This window comes from Ambystoma mexicanum, chromosome 9 (assembly GCF_040938575.1).
Source record: "Ambystoma mexicanum isolate Mex_15411 chromosome 9, UKY_AmexF1_1, whole genome shotgun sequence".
Lineage (NCBI taxonomy): Eukaryota > Metazoa > Chordata > Amphibia > Caudata > Ambystomatidae > Ambystoma > Ambystoma mexicanum.
Window position 1 is genome coordinate 1,506,502,594 of NC_090931.1, and position 13,753 is coordinate 1,506,516,346.

The 13,753-nt window shown below is 49.6% G+C and overlaps 1 protein-coding gene across 1 annotated transcript in view; it reads right to left on the reverse strand.

Moving 5' to 3' along the window:
- LOC138489356 (zinc finger protein 420-like) overlaps window positions 1–10,518 on the reverse strand; it is an 82,548-nt gene extending 72,030 nt beyond the window's left edge. The window contains exon 1 of the mRNA XM_069617073.1: window positions 10,402–10,518. Coding sequence (XP_069473174.1) covers window positions 10,402–10,425 — 24 coding nt within the window. The 5' untranslated portion in view covers window positions 10,426–10,518. The remainder of the gene's footprint in view (window positions 1–10,401) is intronic.
- Between the last annotated feature and the right edge of the window lie 3,235 nt (window positions 10,519–13,753).

Below are 13,753 nucleotides of genomic sequence, written 5' to 3' on the forward strand. Positions count from 1 at the left end.
TAAGGAACGGAAGACATATTGAAGAGGCACTTCTCGGGTTTAACTAATAGATGTTGGGACTGTAAACGATGTAGGACCGTCTGGAGATGTAATGTATGTTCTGAGGTGGACTTCGAAAAAACTAAAATGTCATCCAGGTATACTATGACACTGAGGTATAACAGATCAGAAAACAGGCGATCCATAAAACGCTGGAATATGGCAGGAGCGTTAACCAAGCCAAATGGCATCACTCGATACTCGAAAAGGCCAAACGGAGTCCGGAAAGCGGTCTTCCATTCGTCCCCATCCTTTATACGGAGGAGGTGGTAGGCACTTCGGAGATCTAACTTAGAGAAGGTGGTGGAACCCTGAACAGCTTCCAATATGTCTGTCATCAAAGGCATTGGATAGCGGTCACGAACCGTGACCTTGTTCAAACCCCGATAGTCAATGCATGGCCTTAACTCAGAGGAATCCCTCTTAGGTATGAAGAATAGAGAGGCTCCAGCCGGAGATTTGGAGGGACGAATGAGGCCATTGGTCAGATGGGAGTCCAAATAATTGCGAAGAGTTCTCTTCTCCAGTAGACAGAGAAAACATGCGGCTAAACGGAACCAGGGCATCTGGCACCAGCTCGATGGCACAGTCTTCGGGCCTATGTGGGGGTAACTCTAAGACAAGATTGTCTTTGAAGACTTCTTTGAATTCGGCCAGTTCCGGGGGAACCTTACAAATCTCATTTACTCCTTCTTGTTGGGGAGTAAGAACTTGGACCAATTCTTCTGGAGAATGAAATAAACAATTCTGTTTACAGTATGGGGAGTTAAAGGCCAGGGTGTTCTGCGCCCAATCGATGAGCGGATTATGCCTCCTCAGCCAGGGAATCCCAAGGATTACTGGGAAATGGGCTGCTCGAATCAAGTCGAATTGTATCTGTTCCGAATGCTGGAAAATGCGGACCTTCAAGGATACTGTGGAATGGGTAATTGGCCCCGATGAAAGCGGGGAACCATCTACTCCTTCTACCTTCTGGAACTCTTCCCGTTGTAGCAGAGGGAGACCTTGTTGGTGTGCCCACATAGTATCCATAAATACCCCAGCGGCACCACAATCCAGCAAAGCCATGGTGGTGAGTACTTCTGTCGGAGTTTCCAACTGGATAGGAACAGCCATAAGGCGAGAGTCCAAGGTGGTTGGGTGTGAAGCTACCGTCACAGTGACATAGGGACTAGCGCTCTGACCTCGGTTATTCGTCCCCTTTAGTTCCGAGGTTGTTCGTTTCCCGACCGTCTAGACGGGACTTCTGGACAGTTCCGAAGTAGGTGGGCGCTTGATCCACAATACATGCAGAGGCCAGTATCTCTCCGACGTCTTCTCTCTTCGGGTGTCAAGGGAGATCTAGTGGACCCCACTTGCATCGGTTCTTCCTTGTTACTGGAGTGAGGCAGGGAGGGCAATGAGTGGGCACTTGGTATAAAGGGGCCAGGGGCTTTTTGCTTCTTCCTTTCCGCCTTGCGTTCACTGAGGCGATAGTCAATCTGAGTAACAATGGAGAATAAATCAGACACGGTGGTGGGGCGGGCTATCCTTGCCAGTTCATCCTTTATCTCCTCTTTCAAACCTCCACGGAATAGTGTGTACTGGGCCCGTTCTGGCCATCCAGCCTCTGAAGCCAAACGTTTAAAGGTGGAGATATATGTCAGCAAATCACTGGAACCTTGATGCACATCCAAGAGTTCTTCCGCAGCAACATGTATTATCTCAGGTTGTTCAAAAGTCTGGCGCAGTAAGGTCAAAAAGCCCTCATAGTCTCTGATGATAGGATTATTGTTGGTCACTAGAGGGGCGGCCCAAGCTAAGGCATTCCCAGTCATGTTGGATACCATAAACCCCACGTTGGTGTGATCATTAGAAAACAACTGAGGTCTAAAGGTAAAATAAATGGAGTAGGCTTCCAAAAATTCCTTGAGGCGCTTCGGAGTTCCGTCAAACTTGCCCGAGGATAGGGCAATAGGAGGTAAGTCAGAATCCCTAGTTTCCCGAGTAGAGACCATCTGCCTCAAGACTGCGTTATCAGCCTTCACGTTCTGTAATTCTACGTTCATGGCCTGGACTGCGGCCACTAGTTCTTGTATTTGTTCTGGGGTGGCCATATTCCCTTTTTGGCGTTGCAAACTGTCAGGCTCACTCCTGGATTCCGTCAATTCCACCCCTCTTCCCTGAGTGCCCCTCACACCCTCCTGCTCACCTGTGGTCTCCTCGTCCGATGTGAGTCCGAATCTCTTTAATCTCAATGCCTCCTCTCTGGAGTGTGGATGAGGTCTGCCTCGACAGGAAGCCACCCTGTCCCTCTAACACGGGGCCGAGGGGGCCCCCGTACCAGGGCAGACAGGTTAAGGGGAAAAAGCCGATAGGCGCAAAAAACCCCTTCTTAGTTGAAGATAGCAGCAGGATACGAGGTGGAACGGTGGAACTTGAAGGATCCAGCTGATAAGGAAATCCACAGGAAGTGGTGTATGGCGACTGCTCCAGGGGAGAAAACAACAGTACAAAGATGGGTGCTAATGCCTGAGCTGAGGGGGAAGGAACCAGGAGAACAGGGGAGAAAGGAAAGAGAGAGAGAGAGAGCCAAGGTGGAGCGGAGAAGAAGCTCCAACAGAGCGAGGCGTGCCCAGAGCAAATGAAAGCCAGCAAGCAAACGGGAGGAAAAGGAAAGGAAGCGGCGGCAGCCGCGGAGGAAAGGACTGTAGCGTACCAACCCGGAAGCCTAACGCGAACGGATGCAACGTGCTGGCTTCCGGGTTGGCGCACGTTAAAAGGACGTCGCTGGTCGGAAGGGCTGGAAGAACTAGACCGCTGCCGAGGAAAGCGTGGGCGGCGTGACGGCTAAATCAATGGCCGCTCCACCGCCAGCGTCTCCACAGCTGCCAGCGACTGCCGTGCGTGACACTAAGCTGTAATAGAGTGCGTTCCGCCGCTCGGGTCTGAATTATATCTAGCTGTCCTCAGACAGCTCTGTACACTCTCTTGGTGGCCGCGGTCTGATTAGTGCCCATTTCGGCCATTATCCCTTTAAGCTTCTCCTCCAGCCGAGCCTCCTCCATTCTTAATTCTCGGTCCCTTCTCACCTTGATTGCAATAATCAAGCCTCTCAAGGTGGCCTTGAAGGCATCCCACCTTAATTGAAGAGTTGTGTGCCCCACTCTGTTGTTCGCAAAGAAACGTTCTATTTCTTCTTCCACCTCCCAGGTAAGAAGTTGATCTTTGAAGAGGGGTGTCAGGTAGTGCCATTTCCACAGTCCAGGGGGCCTCCTATTTCCCTTAACATTTAGGGTTATTGGAGCGTGATCAGAAAGTATTGAAGTGCTGATAGTAATGTCAAGCGCCTCCCCCAGTAGGGTTGACGTTAGCCAAATGTAATCTATTCTGGAGTGGGAGCGGTGGGCATGCGAATAAAATGTGTACTGTATGGGAGGAAAGGTCTTTAAGACCCCCTCCATTCTAACCCACATGCAGGGTATGATTTGTCCACCAGCCACCCATGCGTTTGTAGCCAGGGATGCGGGATGGCTGCGGGACAGGCCATATGGATGCAAAACACAGCCAGAAAGCCGACCCCAGACTCCATTTTGTACAGGATAAAACAGCCCTCATGAGCAAAAAGCAGCCTGCAGGGCTGCAGCTCTCCCCTCCAGATTGTGCACAGTGGGCAAGTTATTTCCCTCACCCTCCTCCCTTCTGTGTCCCTGCAGCAAGCTTGTTCTCACGGGAGACTAGTTGCGAACAAGCTACAAGACAAACACTGTGGGCCTCATTAAACGGTAGGCGGTAAGGGTTTAACGGTACTGGTATTTTACCGGTACCGGTAAATCCTTACCGCCTTACTACGAGGTCCCTTTGCGGGTTGGAGAATTTAACGCCTGCTTTTTGCAAGCGTTAAAAACCAACCCGCAAAGGGACCAGGGAGCTAATTACGGTACCGCAATTTGCGGTGCCGTAATTAGCACCTTCCCCATTCCCATTATGCCCTATGGGGCAAAAATGGGAATGGGGAAGGGCAATGGGGGAAGGGGGAATTACCGTCCCACCAACCTTGGAAAAGGGCGGTAATTCCTCTTTTCACAAAGGCGGTGCCGGTATTTTACCGGCATGGACCAAAGTGCTAATAGCACCTTGGTCCACCGTCGTCCGTGTAATGAGGCCCTGTATCTTTCACCTTCCACAGTCCATCACTGACCTGTGAATGACCGAACATAGGCTTGGGTTTGAGAAAAACAATTCATCTCTACAAACATGTCCCCGTCCCCTTGCAGACCCTACATTTATGACATATGCTGTGGATAACCCCCCAACCTCGCTCCTCTTTTGAAGTAACAGATACGTACCCCACGCCTGTGTGCCACTCCGTTTCACCCACAGTGCTAATTACTCTGTAAAGGCTATGAATCTCCTTTTGTAGTTGTGTATCAAGGGGCTGCTTTTATGAAACAGAACAAGATGATCTTTACCTATTTCTCTGTGCATAAGGCTATGGTTCACACATCTAGGTCCCATACTGTTGGTTGAAAATGATCCCTTGTCAAGAATTTACACTGATGTATGATATGTTAATTTATTCATTCAATATGATGCAAGATATAAAGATCCAGATGCTCAATGGTTTTCCAATAGTATGTATGCCCACAAACATGCTAAACTAATATACGTTTCTCATGTATATAATATGAAACTGCAAGGCCACAAGGCTAATATAAATACATTCATTTCATAGCATGATCATGAAAACATAACAGTATAACCTATATTGTAATTAGAGTTCACCCACTATTGTAATGTACCTGTAGTCGCAATTACCTACTTTTACTTTATCCTAATGATTCACATATAACCCCCACAAAGTGAACGGGACCCAGTTCAACAGGTTTGTCTTTCTTTCTTTCTTTCTTTCTTTCTTTCTTTCTTTCTTTCTTTCTTTCTTTCTTTCTTTCTTTCTTTCTTTCTTTCTTTCTTTCTTTCTTTCTTTCTTTCTTTCTTTCTTTCTTTCTTTCTTTCTTTCTTTCTTTCTTTCTTTCTTTCTTTCTTTCTTTCTTTCTTTCTTTCTTTCTTTCTTTCTTTCTTTCTTTCTTTCTTTCTTTCCCTCTCCCCCTCTCCCTACCTCCCTCCCTCCCTCCCTCCTTCCCTCTGCCCTGCCCTGCCACGCACTCAGCCCCCAACATCCTCCCCCCTCATGCTGGGCTGACGATTAAAGGCCCTTTTTCTCACTGATGCCCTGATGATACAAATGTAACCACTCACCCCTTCCGCTGAGCCTGCACCAAACCTACACCCTCCCCTCAGCCCCCTAACTCATGATGCCACCATAAACTTGCCTTGCACCCCCATACTCTGGTTAAAGAAATATGGGCAATAAGCCCTTCCCCTTAATGCCTTTTGAAGTAAGATTGCATGCCCCTCATCAGTGTACCACCCCACACCCATGACCCACTGTGTGGCAATATATTCTTCTCACGATAAATAATAAATAATTGCATTAGGAGATCTAACAGAATGCTTGATGAGTGTGACAACATAATCTCATGAGTAATTTTGCCACCTGGACCCACGTATTCTCACTTTTATTGTTCAGGTCAAATGTATAGTAATATATCTCTCATGTGTTAAACTAGATAAGTGATAGTCAAGGTTCGTGTGGCCACAAGGGCAACTACTATGTAGCATAAATTGTTACAGATCGGACATCATCAGACTCTGCGCTCCACCCCGAAGAGCCCAGCTGACCCGTGCACCCCCCACTGGCACCACGTGGACCTCCACCAATCCTGAAGCACTGGACCTACAGATTACATAGGGCCTCATTCCGACCCAGGCGGTAAGTTACCGCCTGGGCCGTGACTTTACCACCATGGCGTAAACTACGTTTACGCCATGGTGGTTGGCGGACTTACCGCCCCATTCCGAGTTTGGCGGGCGGTAAGTCCCCAATCCCCATTTAACCTTCCCCATTCCCATTTTTGCCCCAAAGGGCATAATGGGAGTGGGGAAGGCGTTAATTACGCCACCATAAATTACGGTGGCGTAATTAACTCCATGGTCCATTAGCGCCATGGATTTTAACACCTGCTAAAAGCAGGTGTTAAATCCGCCATGGCGCTAAGGGACCTCGTACTCAGGCGGTAAGGGTCGGCGCTGTTTACGGCGCCGTAAACCCCTTACCGCCTGAGTTGTAATGAGGCCCATAGTGTCTAGTCTTCGCCACCCAATCCCCACGAATTATGTGCCCCCTATAGTTTACCTCATCGATGACGTGATTTTGTAATAAATATGAATGTTTTTCTATTGTCGGGCAGAGCGCTCTCGGAGTTTGCAGAGTTCTCTGCTTGCCCTATTTGGTTTTGGATAAACTTTACTTTTTATCTTCACCCGCACTTGGTCCTGGTCTCATTCCCTCCTGGGGTGTGTCCATTACTGACTCTCATTGGGGAGTTATTGCTGCATTTTAGGGGGACGCTCACTTTCAGTAGCCCTCAGTGTCCCCGTGTATCCACCTCCACGCATCAACCAGGGCCAGCTTGCTAATTTTGTCCCTCAGTTTGTGCGTTGGTCCCCCTTGTGGGTCGCTGCCCCGGAACTCCTATCCTGGTCGGATCCCAAGCGATATTGAAATCGCCAGCAAGTATAATCGGGAATCTAGCAAAACCCATGAGTTTGTCTAGTGTGGCTTGAATAAAGGGATCTTGTGCTGTATTCGGAGCATAAAGATTTGCAACAGTGAGCGCTGCCCCACTCGCCTCCAGAGACACCGCCAGGTACCTTCCTTGCTCATCTGAGTCCTTCCTAGTGACCTGCAGATCTAACCTGTCCTTCAGAGCTATTAGGACCCCCGCCTTTTTGCTGGGTTGTATAGCTTGCATCAGTCTAGTGTATCCCCATATTTTTACCCTTGCTCTATCCCGGGTATGAATATGGGTCTCTTGCTGCGCTACAATATCCTGGCACTCATGTCTGATATAGCGTTCTAATTTTTTCCGCTTAACCGGGGAGTTGAGGCCGTTGACATTAAGGGAAAGTATCTTCAACATACCTCTAGTTGAGATGTATGGTCAGAGATTCTGGCTTTACCCTAACTCTCTTAGGTATTAGGGTCGGGTACTCTGCCGTGGTACTCGCCCTCTCCCCTGGGCCTCTCAACCTGGTTGCCATCCTCTGCAAGTTGGGCACCCTTGAACCTCTGGCCCCCCTCCTTTTCCCCCCATCCCCCTGGCGAGCCGGAGCAACTGGCCAGTGGTCCCCCTCGAATCGGAACCTCAAGAATCATTACGCAAACTTCCCTGCAGTGTGTTCAATGTGGGATCTCCCCATCCCAAGAATGAACCCCCTCCCTCCCCGAGGCCCCTCAATCTGATACCGTATGTGACCTCATGCTCTCATCTCTTCATGTATGCCCTTCCCAGGCAATCCTGTGTTGATCCGATGGACCCTTCCCTGTAAAAATGGTGAGCCCGGCAGATCCCGTCATCCTTGGATCTTACTTTTTTGGGCCGGACCGTGGACCATTCCCACGGCTTGCGCTCCGCCCGTTGTGTGGAAGACTGGGACGCCGGTGGTGGAGGGTCTTCTTCCAGACCCAGGAGGGCGATCCCCTGTTCACAAGACATGACTTTCTGAGGCTTCCTGTTCCAGTCAAATGTCAAACTAAAAGGGTGTGTCCATTTATAACGTATCTCCCGGGATCTTAAGTGCACCAGAACAGGCCCCATACTTCTCCTTTTAGCTAGAGTGGCTTGAGTTAATCCTGGTACAGGGTTATCTCTGCGCCGTTGTATGTGATCCACCCGGTCTTCCTTTCCTTCGCCAGTATTTGCTGTTTTAGGGTGTAACTATGCATTCCCGCCAAAACGTCACTAGGTCTGGTGCCGGGGTCCGACCTTCTCAGGCCCACTCTGTGGATTCTGTAAACATTAAATCTGCCGGGGCAGCCTCATGCAGGAGGTCAGCAAAGATTCCCCCCTTCACCACTTGGCGCAGGTCTTGGTTTTAGGGGTCCTCCGGTGGGCCCTTGATTCGAATGTTCGAGCGCCTGGACCTGTTCTCCAAGTCTGCCACCTGTAGCTCCAGGTTGTAGGTAGCTGTTGGCAGTGTGTTCAGTAAGGGAACCGTCTTCATTGCGTCCTCAGCTAGGTCCTGGATTGCTCTCTCGTTCGTGTCGACTCTCTCCTCTTCCTCGGTGGTCCACTCGTTAGGTCTGTTCTCCTGGTCCTCCTCCTGGTCCTTGGCCCACACTTTTGGGCAGCGTGCCCTCCTGGTGGGTCTTTGAGGTGGGTGCAAGTCCTTGGCCTTGATCTTCGACATACTTCTGATTTGTCGGCCGGGTTTAGTCTGATGAACTGCTAGTGGGGCTCTACAGTCCAGCTGCTCGCCTGGGGTCTCTCAGTGTCACCCTCCATTCCTCTTATGGGAGGGGTTGCCAATCCGTGGTGCCGAGGCAGAGTGGGCGGGGGAGGGAGGGAGATGATGGCTTGTCGTGGCAGATTGTAAGTACGTTGCAGTTGGGCGCCCAGGTCCTCCTCCACTCCACCAGCATCGTTCTGGTGCAAAATCTATGGGCCCCCTTCTTGCTCGAGTATGCGCTCAAATCAGTCTTGAATCCGCAGCTATCCTTGGAGTAGAGAGCCCAGGCATGGTGCTCCCGTGGTACTGCTGCAGTTGTCGGGCGCCAGAAGAAAGCCAAGGCGGGTGGAAGCCACGCTGATGTGGCCAAAATGTTGGCAGTTAGGCAGTGCGGCCCTCCCCTCACATCCTGCCCCCGAGGTGATCACCGGGGCCCAGCCATCGCACCCAGTTTCATTCCTAACCCCTCGTTGCGGGCACCAGATTCCCGGCACCCGCGCTTGTATGTGCGTGCTTTGATCCTTGGTAGGGGCGGGCCATGGTGGATTAGCCTCTCCAGGCTCAGTGGAAATGGTCCCATGGGTCCCGTGGGTCCTGGGGATCCTGGGGGTCCTGTGGGCCCAGCGCTGCCATGAGGCACTTAATGTCTCTGTTGAGTGGTCGAGGGGGGTCCCGCGGTAGGAGAGGAAGAGCGCCACACGTACCTTGATGTTGATGGTTGTTACCTTAGTCCCCTCCTACAGCGGTATTCAGGCATTCGTTAGTGAGAGGGCGAGCAGTCCGGAGCCGACGCCCCCACCCTCGATCCGCAGCATGGGCCTGGCCGCCTGCGTAAGCTGAGTCGGAGGTGGTGCTGGTGCATGGGTCCTCTCCGTGTCACTGTACCTCCGGTGGAACGGGCTGCTGCGGGTCCGCCCCCCTCAGTTGCTGCGCTGCAGCTCCCCTCGGCCAGGAACCTCCAGCCCTTGTGGACGTGATTAGTGATGAAAGGTGTAGTCCGGGACCGGCCAAGAACAGGCCCGAGGTCTGGTACGGTGCATCCCACCAGTCCCGGCACGCGGCTCCACAGGTCCTTCAAATTGCTGCGGGCAGCCGTAGGAGCTGAGGCGGGCTCCACTCGTTCCTCCCGAGAGCCGGGGAGCACGGTCCTTCCAACAAGGATCCCTTGGAAAGGGGGCTCGCCCATGCTTCAAGGGAGGGCGGACCGGGCCCCTCCACTCCTATCTTGAATGCTCTGCAGCCGACTTGGCGCCGCCCGCAGGTGGTCTGCTGATGCTCGTGTGGGGGGTCGTGTTCAGCACAGTCGGTACAGGAGCAAGAGGCACCCCCCCCCCCACGCCACTGATGTGCTCCAGAAGCCCGGATGTACTTTTTCGTCGCCTAGGGAGGGCTATTTAGCGGTTATATGAGGGCTACGGTGACTCCAGGGTCGGAGCTCGGTGGTCCCGATGGCTAGAGAATCGCAGCCATCTTGGAATCCTCAACAGTGTCACATTTTAAGGTGTCTGGATTGCCATTAATAAACATTGCTTGTGTTTTTCATTATTGAAAATAGGCATCCATTCAACTGTTGGGCATAGGTTTACACAAAATGTGAAGTGTTTTTTTCAAACTAGCAGGTATCGTACATTCTTTAAATAAGCAGTTCACCTTTTCACTCACAGGTCCACTGGTGAGACCAGTTGTTTGGGCTTTGCCTTGAAACGAGTAGGGCCATCAGAATTAACAGCCCTAACATTAGTACTTTGCTGGAATTTTTCACATGAAAGGGTCCCTCATTATCCATTAATTGCTGCCTACTGGGCGACCCATATCAGACCACAGAGCTATAAATCACAGCTCCCAGCCCCACAGCAGGAAGCCCGGCAGCTCTGGTCAACACCTTGAAACCACACAGGGGTCTTGAAACTCGGGCTGCCATCCCACGGGAGACAGAAATCCCGATGTATTGTGTGTAATCAGGAAAATCAACTACAGTTCAGCTGACAGCAATGACTGCGACCGCAGGGAGACACACGGCGGATCACTCACCTCTTCTGACCCCTGGCATGACATTTCTCCCCAGTGATATTAGACTGCCGGTGATTTCTTCCAGGCCTCTTAGGAAGACCCACCAAGTCGGACACGAAAAGTTCGAATAGAGCAAAGCTTCCGGGGGTGGGAGGCGTACTGAGGCTGCGCAGAAGCAGAGATACTAGTCGCCCTCGCTGTACTGAGGCTGCGCAGAATAGACCAAACGGATCCACGCGCTGTACTGAGGCTGCGCAAAACAATACTCACTAACCACTAGGTGAGGAAATGTTTTTAACAATAGTGCATCTCGTCCACAAATAGTCCTTGGACTCCTGTTCACAGCTGGTACCGAAGCTAAACAAATAAAACTATTCTTAAAACTACACAAACCTAAGGTCTATTTAAGAGCAGAAGTTTAAAAAAAAGTCATTCTTTTAGATAATAATGCGTGTTACTATTACGATAATCATATTTCAAGTACTTTTGAAGGATTCGAGTGTTGCCATGAGTCAGTGCAAGGTCACAGAATGAGGGGAGGGCTTCCCACACCATATCATTTCATTCATAAAATGTAAATAAAACACATGCAGACCTTAGTTATACCTATGCACACTAGATCATGCTCTTGAGACTGGCCAGGTAGTCTTGTCTTTATACCTTCAACCCACTACTTTTCTTATTTATTTATTGTGCGATATAGTACAATATTTTGACTTTTCAAACAGTTAACACACTAAAAAAGGTTTGAACACAATTCCGACAATTCTAACGTCTTGAAACCACAATTTCCACATGATAAAATGTTACATAGTGCAGGGTGCAAATTACAAATACAAGTACAAAATGCAAAGTTCCAAATCCAAAATACAAAAAAAACCCTGCAAAACCTAACATTTTTCCCATTAAAAATTTAAAACTACCTCCACAAATTCCCCAAATCTTAAATCCACTACACATCTCTGGCCATCCCAGCATTAAAAATGAATGAATAAAACAACCCTACAACTTTATCACAGCAATAAACAATGACACTCGTGTGGCTCTCAAACAACGTTCCCAGAAGCGGTCTGGTTTTATAAAAGAAAATGAATGAGCAAACTGCCGAATATGCCTTTGTCTTTCACCTCCTGAGATAGCAACAAAAAAACCTCCATTATTTTGAAACATGTTAATGAGACGAACAAACTTATTGGCACAATTAACGATCTGTTGGTAGAACTCAAAGGCCTCTCACTGCCAGGGAAGTCAGTACCTGTAATTAACAAGTCATTTTGACCCCTAGTAAAAAAAACAGCGCATTAGTGCAACGGCCCCATGCATCTGTGTTGACTTTCCAGGAGAGCCAACGATAGTGGATGATATCGGCGATAGTACTAACCAAATCAAATAGACGACAAATTCATCCTCTGGCGTGCCATCTAGAAACATATGCAAAAAGGTCAGAAAGGGAAGACCCGCTTGGGAAATTTGAAGTACCTAGGCATAACCACTGCCATCTCAAATTTCTGAATCCACAGCTGCCATCTGGGTCCCCTCGATGATGGATCCGTGAATGGGTCAAACGGCTGGACCAGTGTCGACGAACTCCCGTGTGTACGAGGTGGAGGTGACGTCATGGACAGGTTCGCCGCAATTCTGGACGGCGTGGTGGGCCCAGGCGTGGACGTGCCGGCCGCCATGTTGGCGTGGACCTGATCGGTGTTGTCGTGAGTTCTTCCGACGACCACCAGCGCCGCAACGTCGGGCCTACCTTGGAGGTGCTGCCGTTCCCAGGCGCTGTGTGGGACAGTTCAGGGCCTGGCGCTCCCGTCACTCCGTGTTGCTGCCCTCTGGTGTTGGATGCCAGATGCCACCAGGTTCTCCAGTGCCCAGAGGAAGAGCTTTGGTCATGGTGGATGGGACGAAAAATGGAGTGGCAGAGAGAAGGAAGAGAGAAAAAAAAAATGTTTTTTTTTTTTTTGGGGGGGTGGGGGGTCACGTGTGTGATTCCACCCCCACCGGGTGTCCAAAAATTTCGCCGCGATGGCTGTAGGGCGTTAGGGTGCCTTCAAAACACCGAGTGTGTAGTGGAGTTCATCTCGCCTCGTCGCCATTGTTATGTTGGCAGCCCTCGGCCTGCGCGCGCGGGGGCTGGCAGAATGCTGGTAGGCCGCACGGCCTGTTGCGCAGCTCCAGCGGGAGCCGAATAATCATATACCCACACAGGTTGCTGGTCGGCCCCGGAACTGCCTCCCGAACGCGGGGGCGGGGCTTTTATTTAGGACGCCCTGCGTCACCGCGTAGCGGGACGCAGGGCGGAACTTAACAACCACCAGTAAGGTGATAGGGATGATGTAATACCAGTAATCGTGAATCCTAAATACTTAATGATGCATACATGATACAAACACTCTAAACGAGGGACTTCCTGTAACTGATTACAAAGTTGTAGGTAAAATAAGGAGAGAAGAAGGTGAACTTGATACAACGACTGAGTATAATCTGCCTACTAGTAATAGATTTGCCCCATTGGGGCAATTACCCACCTCTAGGAATTCTGAGGTAGAGGCACCCAGATATGGTATCTGCCCCGCGAAAACAGACGCCAGTAAGATCATGCTGAGTAAATAGGGTGGGGTTGCTAACAACTGGGGACAATATCCCACAGTATTAGTCTTAACAATACAATAAGAGAAAGAGAATGACTTCTTCCATCCAGGAGTAGTGACAATAGATGTAATTGCACTGGGTTGCGATATCAGAGAGCAAGCTTAAAAGAACAGATGCTCCTTATAACTATGTGTTTATTAACATAAAAACAACTATGACAAGCATAATATCTGACAAATCCAAGTCGCCTGTTCTTGTTAATCACCCTCCCGCTCAAGTCAGTAGTACTAAGTAAGCAAGTACTTGTATTACTGGCTTGCTTGATCAAGTCATGATAAGTAAAGTGGTTAGTACAACAGCACTAGATAATCTGCATCCACTACAAGGCTGGGAAACAAAATAAAACATAGAAAAATCAAAAATCAATCAAAAACCATAACCTACCGAAACGAGTGGTGCTCAATCTACCTAACAGCTCAATCAATTTCACTAATGAACCAATGGCCAGAAATGTGCCTCAGCCTCTTATTCCACATGCATGGATAAGAAGTAAACAGAATCCGGATTACCAGCTGTTTGAATGTCGTGAGCACTCATTAAGATCTATTCCCCCAACTAGGTTATTTCCCATTATAGTGAAACAGGCCAGGACAATATATATATGCAAAAGGTGCCCAAATTGCAAACTAAGCAACATGAATCCCCCTGGAGCTTGGAAATAAGTGCATCCATTGGGTACAGTAACTAAGGGGGTGTATCTCTGTGATTAGGATGACCCGTT